General features: G+C 44.5%; 1 protein-coding gene and 1 long non-coding RNA gene across 2 annotated transcripts; one reads left to right on the top strand and one right to left on the bottom strand.

Moving 5' to 3' along the window:
• Positions 1-8,491: 8,491 nt before the first annotated feature.
• Positions 8,492-9,733, top strand: CCL21 (C-C motif chemokine ligand 21). Its single transcript, XM_070590351.1, has 4 exons — positions 8,492-8,733; positions 8,834-8,954; positions 9,050-9,232; positions 9,311-9,733. Exons 1-4 carry the CDS (start codon positions 8,667-8,669, stop codon positions 9,333-9,335), a joined length of 396 nt encoding a protein of 131 aa, XP_070446452.1. The 5' UTR covers positions 8,492-8,666; the 3' UTR covers positions 9,336-9,733.
• Positions 9,734-12,098: 2,365 nt separating this feature from the next.
• LOC139078658 (uncharacterized) lies at positions 12,099-15,021 on the bottom strand. The gene is made up of 2 exons (XR_011531684.1): positions 14,274-15,021; positions 12,099-13,140 (listed from the first exon to the last, which is right to left on the bottom strand). It is a non-coding gene; the product is annotated as an uncharacterized lncRNA (long non-coding RNA).
• Between the last annotated feature and the right edge of the window lie 248 nt (positions 15,022-15,269).

The following is a 15,269-nucleotide window of genomic DNA, read 5'->3' as shown; positions in this document are numbered from 1 at the left end:
GGCAGTCACAGATGGGACCTATGGGGGCTGTGGACACCATCTGACACAAACAAGAGGACCCTCATAACGGCATAAACAAGGGGAAGGGGTGGGATGTCTCGGGAGAGAGCGGGAACCCGGGGTTTCAGGGGAGGAAACAGCACAGTCCCTGACTCTCCCTGCCATGTGCCCCCTTTGCCCACCAGCTGTGCCTGGACAGAAAGTCCCCTCCCTCAGGAAGGCTGGGGTGCATCACCCCAGCTTCCTCTTTCCCCAGACCACCTTTGTTCCCTTCCGCTGGCTCTGTGCCCATCTGCACTTTGAAATGGGGAGCAAAATAGGCCCACGTGGCTCTCCCAGCCCCCACCACCAGATGCTTGGAAGTACCGGGAGAACGTGGGAAAAATACAGATCCTTTGGCTCTATTCTGAGAGTCTATTTAAGATGGTCTGCTGTGGTGCCTCTAATTCCGCATTCTTAATAAGCTCCTCATGTGCAGCCAAGTTTAGAACCAGTGGAAACATCTAATATGCTATGACTCCAGAATCATCTACAAACACCCCCACCAGGGCCCATGCTATCCTATCTCTCTGGGAACTCTTCAGAGACAGGCTGCTCACTACTCAGCCACTTCCACAGAGGGTGGGGCAGCTGGGGAAGGGGAGATTGGAGAGACGGGAATTAAAAGCTTTCTGGTGCCAGGACCTGCCATCAGACCAGGTAAAAGACCCAAGAAATATTATCTCCTTGTTGTGACCCAGTCCTGTACCAGGAATGCCGGCCTCTTGCCAGTTGGGGCACTCCCTGACCTGCTTAAGGTCTCAGCTTGTAAAACCTCACACTCAAGAACTCAGTTCTCTCTCTCAAATTCACTCAGATCCCAGCCCCTTTCCTCTATGAGCCTTGGGACAAAACACCACGTCCTCATCCGCAGCCCACAATATCTCCAATCCCCACCCCTCTGCATCCCATCCTCCCCGAACACCAGCACCCCTGTCATGCCACAGTCTTCCTGTCAGTGCCCTGCACCTGGCCCACCCTGTCTTGACTGCACCCCTCCCAATCCTTGTCCTCGCCACATCGCCCCATGGTCTCTCAGGCCCCATCCAAGCTGTCCTTCAGGACGCTGGGATAAGCCTGGGCATGAGGGGCATGCTGCTGGGTTTAGCACTCTGGGAACCAGATGAATTTTCCAGTCCTAACGTGGTGAACACAACTCTGAGGTCCCAATCTGGTTTTACACACAGATTCTAAGTCATGACCCAATAATCTGCACACACCATACACCAGCATAAATTCCAAATGGATAAAAGATTTAAAATGCTAAAAATTAAACTGCAGGAATGACAGCATGCAGAATGGCAGAGTAGGAGGCTCTAGGGCCAGTCCCTCCACCGAAGCAACTATTGAGCTGGAAAGTACAGTGAGAATCGCCTACCTCAGCACTCTGCAACCTAACTGGACACTTATTCTGGGGAGTGCTTGATGAAGGGAGAGGATGCTGATCTTTCATAAGAGAGCATCATGCATGAACTAGTGACCAGCTAGCGCTGTGGGGATAGCAGCCCACATTCCTGGAGTGGCTGGCTGATGGCAGAGAACCTTGTCTTCCAAAAATTGGGGGTTCTGCATTTTGGTTGGTCTGGTGCTTCTCTGAGGGACAAGTTGCCTTGGTTTCAGCCCTCCTGGGCTGCAGCAGCTCCCACAGTGGCATATGTCAGAATATTTAAAGGGACAGAAACCTTTTAGTGGGATAGGGGAAGAGAAGCCTTTGTCAGGTCAATGGCTGACCCCAGAGATAACAGAACAGAAACTTCAGGGGCCACACACAAAGAATACACATTTGGCAAAAATCATTCAGAAAAGTCAAAATGGAAGGCTGCAGCCCTTAAAGAGTAAATATCTACAAGCCTCAAGGAGTGAAAGAATCAGATTTCCAGAGCTACCACATTCTAATACTCAGAATGTCCAGTTCTCAACAAAAAATTACAAAGCATATAAAGAAACAGCAAAGTATGGCCCATTCACAGGAAAAAAGGATTTAACAGAAACCGTCCCTAAGGAAGCCCACACACTGGACACACTAGGTGAATACTTTAAATTAACCATCTGAAATACGCTCAAAGAGCTGAAGGAAACCATGGGCAAAGAACTAAGGGAAACCTGGAAAAGGATGTATGAACAAAATGAGACACAAATTATAAAAAAAAGACCCAAATTCTAGAGTCAGAAATACAACAACTGAGACGAAAAAATTCACTGGGAGAGTTCAACAACAAATTTGAGAAGGTCAGAGAAAAGAATCCACACACTTGAAGATAAGGCAGTTGAAATTATTGAGTCTGAGGAGCAGAAAAAGGAGAAGAAAAACGAACAGAGTCTGAGAGACATGTGGGATACCATCACACATACCTCACCAGAGGACTCCCACAAGGAGAAAAGAGAGAGAGCAGGGCAGAAAAAGTTTTTGAAGAAATAATGGCCAAAAATATCCCAAATCTGATGAAGACATGAAAATATATATCCAAGAAGTTCACAAATTCCAGCAGGATGAACTCAAAGATATCCACAACAAAACACATTATAGTCAAATTGTTAAAGCCAAAGACAATTTTTTTTAAACATATCCTTTTTTTTTTAAGATTTTATTTTTTTCCTTTTTTTCCCCAAAGCCCCCCAGTACATAGTTGTATATTCTTCATTGTGGGTCCTTCTAGTTGTGGTACGTGGGACGCCGCCTCAGCGTGGCTTGATGAACAGTGCCATGTCCGCACCCAGGATTCGAACCAACGAAACCCTGGGCCACCTGCAGCAGAGCGCGTGAACTTAACCACTTGGCCATGGGGCCAGCCCCGCCAAAGACAATTTTGAAAGCAGCAAGAGAGAAGTAACTCATTATGTACAAAAGATTATCAGTAAGATTAAAAGCTGATTTCTTCTCAAAAACCATGGATGCCAGAAGGCAAGGAGATGATATATTTAAAATCCTGAAAGGAAAAAACTGTCAAACAAGAATTCTATATCTGGGGGCCGGCTCTGTGGCCTCATGGTTAAGTTCACGCGCTCTGCTTCAATGGCCCAGGGTTTCACCAGTTCAGATCTCATGTGTGGACCTAGCACTACTCATCAGGCCATGCTGAGGTGGTGTCCCACATAACAGATCTAGAAGGACCTACGACTAGAATATACAACTATGTACTGGGGGGCTTTGGGGAGAAGAAGAAAAAAAGATTTAAAAAAAAAAAAAGATTGGCAACAGGTGTTAGCTCAGGGCCAATCTTTAAAAACAAAGGAGGGTAGGGGGAGGAAAAATAAGCTCTCATTAAAAAAAGAAAAACAACAATTCTATATCTGGAAAAGCTATCCTTCAAAAATGAAGGAGAAATTAAGACATTTCCAAATAAACAAAACTTGGGGAAGTTCATTACCAGCAGAAATGCCTATGAGAAATGCTAAAGGGAGTCCCTCAGGCTGAAACAAAAGGACAATAAATGGTAACTCGAAGCCATACAAAGAAATGAAGGTCTCTGGTAAAGATAACTACGTAGGTAAATATAAAAGCTAGTAGATTGTATTTTTTGTTTGTAACTCTTGTTTTTTCTGCCTATGTGATTTAAAAGGCAAATGTATAAAATAATAATTATAAATCTATGTTATGGGCACACAGTATGTAAAGATGTATCTGCATGTGTCGCACACAATATGTAAGATGTAATTTGTGACAGTAACAATATAAAGGAGGAGGAGTTAAGATATACAGGAGCAGAGTGTTTGTATACTGTTGAAACTAAGTTGGTATTATTCAAACTAGAATAAGTTTAACTTGTTAATTGTTATCCCCAAGGTAACTACTAAGAAAATAATTTAAAACTATACAGAAAAGGAAGAAGAAGGGGATCAAAATGGTACACTACAAAAAATCAACTGAATACAAAGAAAGGCAGTAATGGAGGAAATGAGGAAGAAATCAGCTAAGACATGCAGAAAACAAATAGCTAAATGACAGAAGTAAATCCTTCTTTGACAGTGATTACTTTAAATGGATTCAGCTCTCCAATTAAAAGGCAGAGAGTAACAGAATGGATAAGCACACAAAACATGATCCATCTACATGCTATCTATAAGAGACACACTTGAGCTACAAAGACACATGGAGTCTGAAAGTAAGAGGATGTAAATGAAGAAAGCTGTGGTGGCTACATTACTGTCAGACAAAATAGACTTTTTGTCAAAAAAGGTTATAAGAGACAAGGACATTATATATTGATAAAAGGTTTGGTATGGCAAGAAATAACAGTTATAAACAACTAACAGCAGGGCCTCATAATATATAAAGCAAAAATTGACAAAACTGAAGGGAGAAATCAACAGCTCTACAATAATGGTTGTAGACTTCAACACTCCACTTTCAATAATGGATAGAACAACAAGACAAAAGATCAGTAAGGAAATAGAGAACGTGAACAACACTGCAAATGAATTAGACCTAACAGACATACACAGAAACCTCTGCCTAACAACAGCAGAATAGACACATTCTTCTCAAGTTCACGTGGAATATGTTCCAGGATAGATCACATAGGGCACAAAACAAATCGTCATAAATATTAAGATTGAAATCATGCAAAGTATCTTTTCTGATCACAACAGAATGAAACCAAAAATCAGTAACAGAAGGAAAACTGGAAAATTCACAAATATGTGGAAATTCAACAATACACTCTAAACAACAAGTCAAAGAAGAAATCACAAGGAAAGTCACAAAATACCTTGAGACAAATAGAAACAAAAATTTCCCTGTTTGCACTGCTTTCACTGCATCCCATAAGTTTGGTACGAGGTGCAGTAACTTATGAGCTGCAGTGAAAGCAGTGCGAACAGGGAAATTTATACCTGTGAATGCCTGCCTTAAAAAAGAAGAAAGATTTCAAATCAATAACCTAAAGATGTACTTTAAGAAACCAGAAAAAGTCAATCAAACTAAACCCGAAGATAGCAGAAGGAAGGAAAAAATACAGATTAAAGCAGAAATAAATAAAATAGAGACTAGAAAGACAATAGAGAAAAATCAACAAATCCAAAAGGTGGTTCTTTGAAAAGATCAAGAAAATTGACAAACCTTTAGCTAGACTGACTAAGATCAAAAGAGAGAAGACTCAAATTATTAAAATCAGAAATGAAAATGGAGACATTAAAGCTGATTTTATGGAAATAAAAAGAGTTATAGGGGCCAGCCTGGTGGCATAGCAGTTAAGTTCTCATGTTGCACTTTGTCAGCCCGAGGTTTGCCAGTTTGGATCCTGGGTGCAGACCTATGCACCGCTTGTCAAGCCATGCTGTGGCAGGCGACCTACATATAAAGTGGAGGAAGATGGGCCTGGATGTTAGCTCAGGGCCAGTCTTCCTCAGCAAAAACAGGAAGATTGGCGGCAGATGTTAGCTCAGGGCTAATCTTCCTCAAAGAAAAAAAAAGAGTTATAAGAGGATAGTATGAACAATTGTACATCAACGAATTGGGTAAACCAATTTGGATAATTTCCAAAATGAAATAAATTCCCAAAACTCACAAACTATCAAAACTGACTCAAGAAGAAATAGAAAATCTATAACCAGTAAGAAGACTGAATTAGTCAACAAAAATATCCAAACAAAGAAAAACCCAGGACCAGATGGCTTCACTGGTGAATTATACCAAACATTTAAAGAAGAATTAGCATCAGTCCTTCTCAATATCTTCCAAAAGACTGAAGAGGAGGGAACACCCCCTAACTCATTCTATAAAGTCAGCATTACCCTGATCCCAAAGCCAGACAAAGATACTACAAGAAAAGAAAGTTAACAGACAAATATCCCTTAAGAATACGGATGCAGAAATCCTCAAAAAACAAATAGAAATCATTTCAGCAGCATTTTAAATCATTATACACCATGACCAAGCGGGATCTATTCCTAGAATGCAAGGATGGTTCCACCTATGAAAATCAACCAAGGTACTACTCAACATTAATGGAATGAAGGGAAAAAAATATGATCACCTCAATTGATGCAGAAAAAGCATCTGACAAAATCCAACACACTTTCACGATAAAAACACTCAAAAAACTAGGAATAATAGGGAAGTTCCTCAATATGATAAAGCCATATATGGAAAACTCACACCAAACATCATACTCAATGGGGAAAAACTGAAAGCTTTTCTGCTAAGATCAGAAACCAGGCAAAGATATCCAAATTAGCCACTTCATTCAACATAGTACTGGCAGTTCTAGCAACTAAGCAAGAAAAAGACATAAAAGGTATCCAAATAGGAAAGAAGTAAATTTCTCTCTGTTCACAGAACATGATCTTATAGATAGAAAACTCTAAAGAAAACACAAAAAACTTGTTAGAACTAATAAATGAATTCATCAAAGTTCCAAGATACAAAATCAACACACAAAAATCAAATTCTTATGCATTAGCAATAAACAATCCTAAATAGAAATTAAGAAAATAATTCCATTTACAATAGGACCAATAAGCATAAAATACTTAGGGGTGAAATATATTATGATGTACACCTTAAATATATATAATATTATAAACCAATGTTACTACAATTAAAAAAGAAGAAAAGTGGGGCTGGCCCCATGGCCGAGTGGTTAAGTTCGTGTGCTCCGCTGTAGGTGGCCCAGTGTTTCATTGGTTCGAATCCTGGGTGCAGACATGGCACTGCTCATCAAACCACGCTGAGGCAGCATCCCATGTGCCACAACTAGAAGGACCTACAACAAAGAATATACAACTATGTACTGGGGGGCTTTGGGGAGAAAAAGGAAAAAAATAAAATCTTTAAAAAAGAAAAGAAAATACTTAGGGAGCCAGCTGCATGGTGTAGTGGTTGGGTTTGGCATGCTCCACTTTGGCAGCATGAGGTCACAGGTTTGGATCTCGGGCGTGGACCTACACCTTTCATCAACCATGCTGTGGCAGCAACCCTCATACGAAATAGAGGAAGACTGGCACAGATGTTAGCTCAGGGTGAACTTTCCTCAAGCAAAAAACAAGTACTTAGGAATAAATTTAACCAAGGAGGCATAAGACTTGGACACTGAAAACTATAAAACATTGCTGAAAGAAATTAAATAAGACCTAAACAAACAGAAAAACATCTTGCATTCATGGATTGGAAGACTTAATATTATTAAGAAAACACTCTCCAAAGAAATCCCAGATTCAGTGCAATCCTCATCAAAATCCCAACAGTGTTTTATGCAGAAATAGAAAAATCCATCCTAAAATTGACATGAAATTTCAAGGGACACTGAGTAACCAAAACAATCTTGAAAATAAGAACAAAGTTAGAAGACTCACACTTCCCTGATTTCAAAATTTCTTGCAAAGCTACAGTAATCAAAACTGTGTGGCACTAGCATAAGGAGAGACACGTAGACCAATGGAACAGAGTAGACAGCCCAGAAATACACCTTCACATATATGGTCAACTGACTTTTGACAAGAGTGCCAAGACCATACAATGAGGAAGGACAGCCTTTTCAACAAACGGTGCTGGGAAAACCGGATGTCCATCCACATGCAAAAGAATCATGTGGGACCCTTACTTTACACTACATACAAAAAATAATTGAAAATGAATCAAAGAATTAAATCTAAAACTTAAAATTATCAAACTCTTAGAAGAAAACATAGCAGGAGGTAATGTCAGCAAAATAGCAGAGTAGGACATAGCAGCCTTCTTCCCCCATCACGCCAATTAGACAGCTATATACAAACATAAATAGAACCCAGGAGAGCTCAAGAGTCCATCAAGAATCTACAGCAACATGGTGGAGCAAAAAAACAGAGAATAACCACACAGAAAGGAGCACTGGGGAGCTCAGCTTAGCTGAGACGTCTGGGAAGGGCCAGGAATAAAGACAGATGGGGCGGTCTGCAGCAGCTGCTCTGCAGAGGACAACAGCAGCTTTCACCACTGAGGAAACCAACAGCCATCCCCACTGTGCACCCCCTGGAGAGGGATTTGGCAATATATTTTTTTCTTAGATATGATACCAAAAGCCTAGGCAAATAATGAAAAAACAGAAAAACTGGACTTCATCAAAATCTAAAAATTTTGTGTGTCAAAAGACACTATCAAGAGAGTGAAAAGACAACCCACAGAACGGGAGGAAATATTTGCAAATTGTCTGTCTGACAAGGGTCTCCTAAAGAGAATGTGCAAAGAACTCTTACAATTCAATAACCAGATTTGCATTTTAGGAACAGTGCTCAGCCTGCTGGAAGGAGGGGAGAGCACGGAGCCTGGAGTGCAGTGAGGCGACAGTCACAGTGTCCGGGGAGAGGTGGTGGGGCCTGCACCCGATGGTGGCTGGGGAGGGAAGGAGGGCCTGAGGGATTCGGCTGATGCTGGGGAGGCTGACTCAGGCGGCCACGGCACTGATTGGCTGTGCGCAGTTTTCGTTTCCGCATACTAGTCAGGCTGGGTGCCAGGACAGGATCTGCCGCTCAGGAAGGAAAAGGAGGGAGATCCTTACTCTTGCCTGGACAGAGTGGCTGGGGATGGGGGAAGTGAAAGTGTCCGCCTGCATAAATAGGCAGCAGACCAGTCCCAGCCCACACACAGACCCCCAACTTGGAGCTGAACCTCTCCCACAGCTCGGGTCTCATCCTCACCCTCGACCACAGTCATGGCTCAGTCGCTGGCTCTGAGCCTCCTTGTCCTGGTCCTGGCCTTCTGCATCCCCTGGACCCAAGGTATCAAGGAGGGAGTTGCCTAGGATGGGGGCAAGGGGCTGGACAGGTCTGGGGGGAGCCTACAAGCAGCCCCTGGCTCACTCTGAATCCCACCCTGCAGGCAGTGACGGAGGGGCACAGGACTGTTGCCTCAGGTACAGCCAGAGGAAGATTCCCCCCAAGGCTGTCCGCAGCTACCGGAAGCAGGAGCCAAGCTTGGGCTGCGCCATCCCGGCTGTCGTGTGAGTGGGCGCCAGGGGGTGGGTGCCAGCTGGCAGCTGAGTGGGGAGGGCACGGTGGGGAAGACTGGACAGGCTTGCTAACGCCCGACCCCCAGGTTCTCACCTCGGAAGCGCTCTCAGCCAGAGCTGTGTGCCGACCCTAAGGAGGCCTGGGTGCAGCAGCTGATGCAGCGTCTGGACAAGCCACCAGCCCGACAGAAACCAGTCCAGGACTGCAAGAAGGATAAGGGGGGCTCCAAGTCTGGCAAGAAGGGAAAGGGCACCAAAGGCTGTAAGAGGTGAGGAAGCTGAAAGGGTGGGGAGGGAAGAGACGGGAACCTCCACCAGCCCCTCACACCCCTCGTCTGCTCTCCCAGGACTGAGACTCCGAAAGGACCATAGCCCAGTGCCCAGCCTGGAGCCCAGGAGCCCACACCACCTTACCAGGGCTTTGAGCCCCAATCCAAGGGGCAAGAAGCGGGCCGGAAGAAAGGAAGGACTCGGCCACAGAACAGCCAGCTGGTGCAGACCTCCCTCACCCCTTCTCCTGCACCACCCTCCCCTTCTGTATTCCCTGCCCTACCCTGCATGGCTGAGCGGCCCACACCGGGCCAGGCCCAGAGAGGCAGAGGAGGGAGAGTCTCCCAGGAAGTGTGAGAGGAGGCAGCAGGACTGTCCCCTCAGAGGAAAGGTCACCCAGGATACTGGACCTGACCCTGCTCCCCACTGCAACCCACCCCTTCCTTATAAATGCAATCTGTACCTTACTGAACAAAGAGCTGTTCCGGCCTCCTACCCGAGCATCTGTTCCTGTGTGTTTGTGTCCACGGGGAAGCCAGTGTCACTACACCGTGGGGTCACACACTCTGGGGTCCCAGGCAAGAGCTCAGGCTGGCGAATTCTATGTTCTCAACTACCGCGAGAGTCTCCTTGCCTCCCAGGTGCCCACACCTGTGGGCGGTAGAAGGGAGGCTGAGGGGCAGGGTGGGACCTGGGCTGCTCCTGGTCTCTGAGAAATCCCTGCCACTGGGGAGACGGTGACCCAGAGCACACACCTCACTGCCCCACCTCCCCATGGCGCTGCAGCCCTCTGAGACCCTGTTGAGATCCTTTCCCTGACTATGTCCAGCATACCCTCCCTCCCAGCTCTACCAGGGACTGCCTCACCTTTGCTTGGGACCAACTGAATGTGAACCTCCAAGAGGGACCTCCTTGGGAGGGTCCCCAGGAGGGAGGCTGGAGCCCGGACCCGCCTGTAACACAGGCAAACACAAGTTCTACTGAAACCTTCCCCACGCAGATTTCCAGCCCTGGGAGCCCTTCAGAGCCCCACCCCTCCCAAAGAGCCCAGAGGATTCCCTCCTGCCCCAGTGATCAAGATGATCAACGACCCCTGGAGCTCGGTCTGGCCTCTCCCCTTTGTTTAATGGGGCTGTGCTCTCTGTTCCTATCTGGCCTTCCTGACTCCCTCAGCTGCCTTCCAGTTGGGAAGCCTCCTCCCCTTCCTTTCTTTTCCCTTTCCCCCTGGCTGGAACCCAGGGAATTTTAGCCCCTTTAGTCTCTGGAGGCCAAGGAATAAATCTTGGTGGCAGGTATTTGGAACCCCAGAATTCAGATGCAAATCAGTCTCCTCTCCCAGAAGACTCCTGCCTGGCTCTCCCCCACCTCTTCAGCCCTAGAGCAGAGATCCTCCTAGTCCCCCCCTTTGCTCCAGGCAGGGGTAGGGAGGACCGTCAGATGGCACCAGGCCATGGGGGAAAGGACGACAGTCTTGAGAGGGGCAGGGAGCGGGAGAAGGCTGCCCCCACCTCTCCTCCCTGGGAGCCTGAGCCTGTCACAGCCCGGACCACTGATCATGAAGTCTTGAAATGTTTGCTGTCTGCTCCTCCTGCGGCCCGTGAACACAGGGCTCCTCCCCACCTATCCTCGTGCAGCAGGTGTGATCTCAGTCTACAAACTCAGGTGTGCAAGAATTCCTGCATCTTAAAATGGCCTTTCGATGAACTCAATTCCTACTCCAAGCCCCTGCGCTGGAGTGCTAGGGAGAAATTCAGCATCAGGCGCTCTTGGGATCCCATTTGCCGAGGACTGTGCAAAGCTCACAGAAACCTCAGGCACAGGGGAGACCTCCTACCTGCCCCCACACCATCCCGTCATTGAACAGCAGTCTCATCAACGCTGTGGCCCCTGTGGTCACAGCGGCTAGGACTCTCCAGGTCCTACACTCTGCAAACTCAGCTCTGTGCCCCCTTTCAGACACGAGATTCAGCTGGGAGACACTTGGCTTACATCTGGCCACCGGACACCTATCAGAGCCATCTACTCAGTTCCTGCCATGGCTCCATCACAGCCAGGGATCACAGCCCAGTGCCCACACTGGCTGGACCTGCACACCAATCCCTCCCCAGCCTTAAAGAACTCTCTCCAAACACTCCCCCTCTGCAACCCGTCCAGGGCAAGAACCTCTTCCCAGGCTTGCTCTGGACTTTCACGAAAGCAGAGAGGCCTCTGACATTAAGATGCCTCTCTCTCGGCCCTGCCAAACCCTTGCCTCTCCTAAAGAGAAGAACACGCAGGCAGAACAAACAAGACTGTTTGGCTGAGCTATCCTTCCACACTTACAGGCCTGCTATTTGCCTCCAGCCCTGCCCTGAGTAGAGATGCAACAGAGTATTTATTCCATCAAGAGTCAGTGGCCACTCTCCTTGCCTGCCTTCATCTTTGACAATGTCGTCCTGTTCTTTCTTCTCTTTGTAAGATGCATAATTTTTAGAAACATCAGATGATACATGCTCATGGTTTTAAAAAAATATCAAAAATACCAAAAGGCTTCTTCTGAACAACCATTGCCTACAACTTTTAACTGTTAAGCTGCTTCTTCTAGGAGTTAGTGTTACACATCTAAATACTTCGTACATTCCTCTGTTTCTTGATTTATCTATTTTCAATATTACCAATTGACTGCCTATTATAAAAGGTGGAGATTTAGCTCTCTACCAACCCTCCCTATCCTCTAAATCTACCACCATATTTAGATCACAGTCAGAATTTACATTGTTATGACCACATAAATGTTGTTCACTGCAGAGCAAAGTAGCGTACTGTACTTACCTTTCCTTGTTACTCACCTATTTGTTTTTCTTCAAAGTTCTAATTGTTCCTCTCTTTATTTAATACATCTATATCACTATTATTATAGCCTCAATATTTTTCAAATGCTTCATCATATTAGGATTAAAGACAATATTTAAAATATATGTAATAGAAGAGAATATAGGTGAGTGTGTTAATAACCTTGCGGTAGAAAAGAACTTCTTATACAAGACATGAAACCGTAAGGGAAAGGGTTAGACACCATTAAATTCAAAGACAAACAGGAGTTCAGGGTAAAGATGACAAATTAGAAACCTACGTTAGAGTTCTACTCTTATCCTGAGCCCCAACTAAAACTACAGCGAATGTTTAGGTGGGTGTTCTGTGTGTAGAGGCATAAACCCCAAAGGACCCAAATCAGGAGGGGAGATTAAATGTAACTTTCCAGAATTACTTCTGCTTATACAAGTAAATAATTCTGTAAAAATAGGTTTAAAGCATAAAACGAAATTATAAATTTGGAAGACTGCCAATGCCTTGCTCGCTCATAAGAGAAAAATATTTCACTGAATACTAGTATGCCAGTGTTCAAGAGGAACACAATCAATCGCTTCTCCTAGAAATGTAAAAGGAAAAGAAAAAAAGATTCTAAAGATCAATCATCCCCCAAACTTACAAAATTATCATCCCCTAAACATGAAAACTCATTGTAATCCCTGGAATCCTGAGTTTTCCTTTGACACTAAAGCATGTCATTGCTTTAAAACTGAGTCATCACTATCTTCTAACAGAAAGTCACCTTCAGGGCATCCAGAAAATTACTAATACCACATTTTAAAATTTGATCGCTATCTCTTCCATGAAATGACAACCCACACACTTATGAAATGGTGGGCCGGCTCCTTCTTATCAGTGTTGCCTCAGAATCTGACGCCTCGTGCTTCTCCTGGGCCACTCCCTCCTCTCGTGAATACTTTAAAGGCCCTTTGATACTAATGTAAAGGACTGACAGGGCTTCTAAGATCTCCCAGCATGACAGCTAACAGAAACATCTGAACAACGTCAGTCATGTGAACCTGAAACTACAGTCAACCTAAGCAACCAGATTATTTTTCTTTCCTTTTATGTGTTTTTCTAAATCTTTAAGATTTTTTTTTTCCTTTCAATATGGTTTTTTTTCAAATCACTAAGATTTTGTGTCTGTGTGTTAACATTGGTTTATAACATTACATAAATTTCTGGTGTACATCATTATATTTCGATTTCTGTGTAGATCACATCATGCTCACCACTAATTACAATCAATCCCCACACACATGTGCCTAATCACTCCTTTTGCCCTCCTTACTCCCCGCTACCCCTCTGCCAACTACCAATCCAATCTCTGTCTCTACGTGACTGTTGTTGTTTTTATCTTCTATTTATGAGTGGGACCATATGGCATTTGACTTTCTCCCTCTGACTTATTTCACTTAGCATAATACCCTCAAGGTCCATCCATGTTGTCACAAATGGCCAGAGTTCATCATTTTTTAATTCTAGTAGTATTCCATTGTGTATATATACCATATCTTCTTAATCCATTCAACCCTTGATGGGCACCTAGGTTGCTTCCAAGTCTTAGCTATTGTGAATAATGCTGTGATGATCACAGAGGTGCAGGTATCTTTATGCTTTCATGTGTTCATGATCTTTGGATAAATACCCAGCAGTGGAATAGCTGGGTCATATGGTAGTGCTCTTCTTAATTTTTTTGAGGAATCTCCATACTGTTTTCCATAGTGGCTGCACCAGTTTGCACTCCCACCAACAGTGTATGAGAGTTCTCTTCTCTCCACATCCTCTCCAACACTTATTATTTCCTGTCGTGTTGATTATAGCCATTCTGACAGGTGTGAGTGTATATCTCATTGTAGTTTTGATTCGTATTTCGCTGATAGTGATGCTGAATATCTTTTCATGTGTCTGTTGGCCATCTGTATATCTTCTTTGGAGAAACGTCTGTTCAGATGGTTTGCCCATTTTTTAATTGGGTTAGTTTTTTTGTTGTTGAGATGTATGAGTTCTGTATATATTTTGCATATTAACCCCTTATCAGATATATGGTTTGCAAATATTTTCTCCCAATTTTTAGGTTGTCTTTTCATTTGGTTGATGGTTTTCTTTGCAGTGCAAAAGTTTTCAGTTTGATATAGTCCCATTTGTTTATTTTTTCTATCATTTCCCCTTAGCAACCAGATCTAACACTCTCCCACCCTATGATACCTGGCTAGCCACCATTTCATTCTTCTCTCATCAATCCAGCCTTTAGAGGGACATGATCACCAATGACAGCTTCTTTCCTTTGACATCTTCCTTTTAAAAATTAAAAATGGGCAGTCTGGGGTACCCGCACAGCACCACTGACACACTCGGGTCTTCTGCTGCACTCCATGGCACAGCAAAGTCAGAAGGACTGATTACACTTCCTATATATGAAAGCTCAAAATTAATGTTTCCTAGCCTTCATCACTTCCCTGTGAAAATGCCTTCAGCTTCAGCTGGCCTCTTTCGTGATGTTCTTTTCCTTTACCACATGCAGGTGTTATTTCTCCTTGTATTCTGGGGGAAAATGATGCTGTTTTACTAAAATCACCAATTCTTCCGTCTTTGGAATCAGTCCTGACCAATGAATTAGCATTTTTACAGATGCTGAAATTGCCAAGCCTCTTTTTCTAACGCCTATTTTTATAATTCTCGTGATGTCTACTCTACAAATGCCCTACAGACATCGTGTTAACTATGTCAAGAAGCTGAAAACTTCCTTTTCTTCAAGACATCCGTTTCTCAGTTGGTGGCAAACAAACCCCAGGGAAACTGCTGCCATGTTCATGAAGACCTTTGCTGTAGAGCCATGGATCTGCTAATAGTAAGTTTCAATCCAAAATTAAAGAACAGCGAGACTCCACTTCCTATCACCTGAGCAGCCCGCCCAGTTTCGGTTAGGAGCCCGCCCCCTCCCCCACCCCGACCCGCGCGGTGGAACTCCACGCACCCGCGAGATCCGCGTTGCCCCGCTCCGCCACCAGGAGGCGGCATCGTCGCCGCGGTCCTCTGTCCGCCGAAGGCAAACTGCAGGCTTGCGGACTGAACATTCGGTTCTCATTTCCTTCATCTTTCTGGGATCAGTTTTAAAAATTCCTTTCATTATTCATCCTGGAATGTGTCTCATGCTAGGCCGGAGGTCTAGCATTTTCCTGTGTC

The sequence above is a fragment of the Equus przewalskii genome, chromosome 22 (assembly GCF_037783145.1).
Source record: "Equus przewalskii isolate Varuska chromosome 22, EquPr2, whole genome shotgun sequence".
In the NCBI taxonomy this organism is placed as follows: domain Eukaryota; kingdom Metazoa; phylum Chordata; class Mammalia; order Perissodactyla; family Equidae; genus Equus; species Equus przewalskii.
Note: the sequence above shows the minus strand (reverse complement) of the source record. Positions and strands in the feature narration are given on the sequence as shown.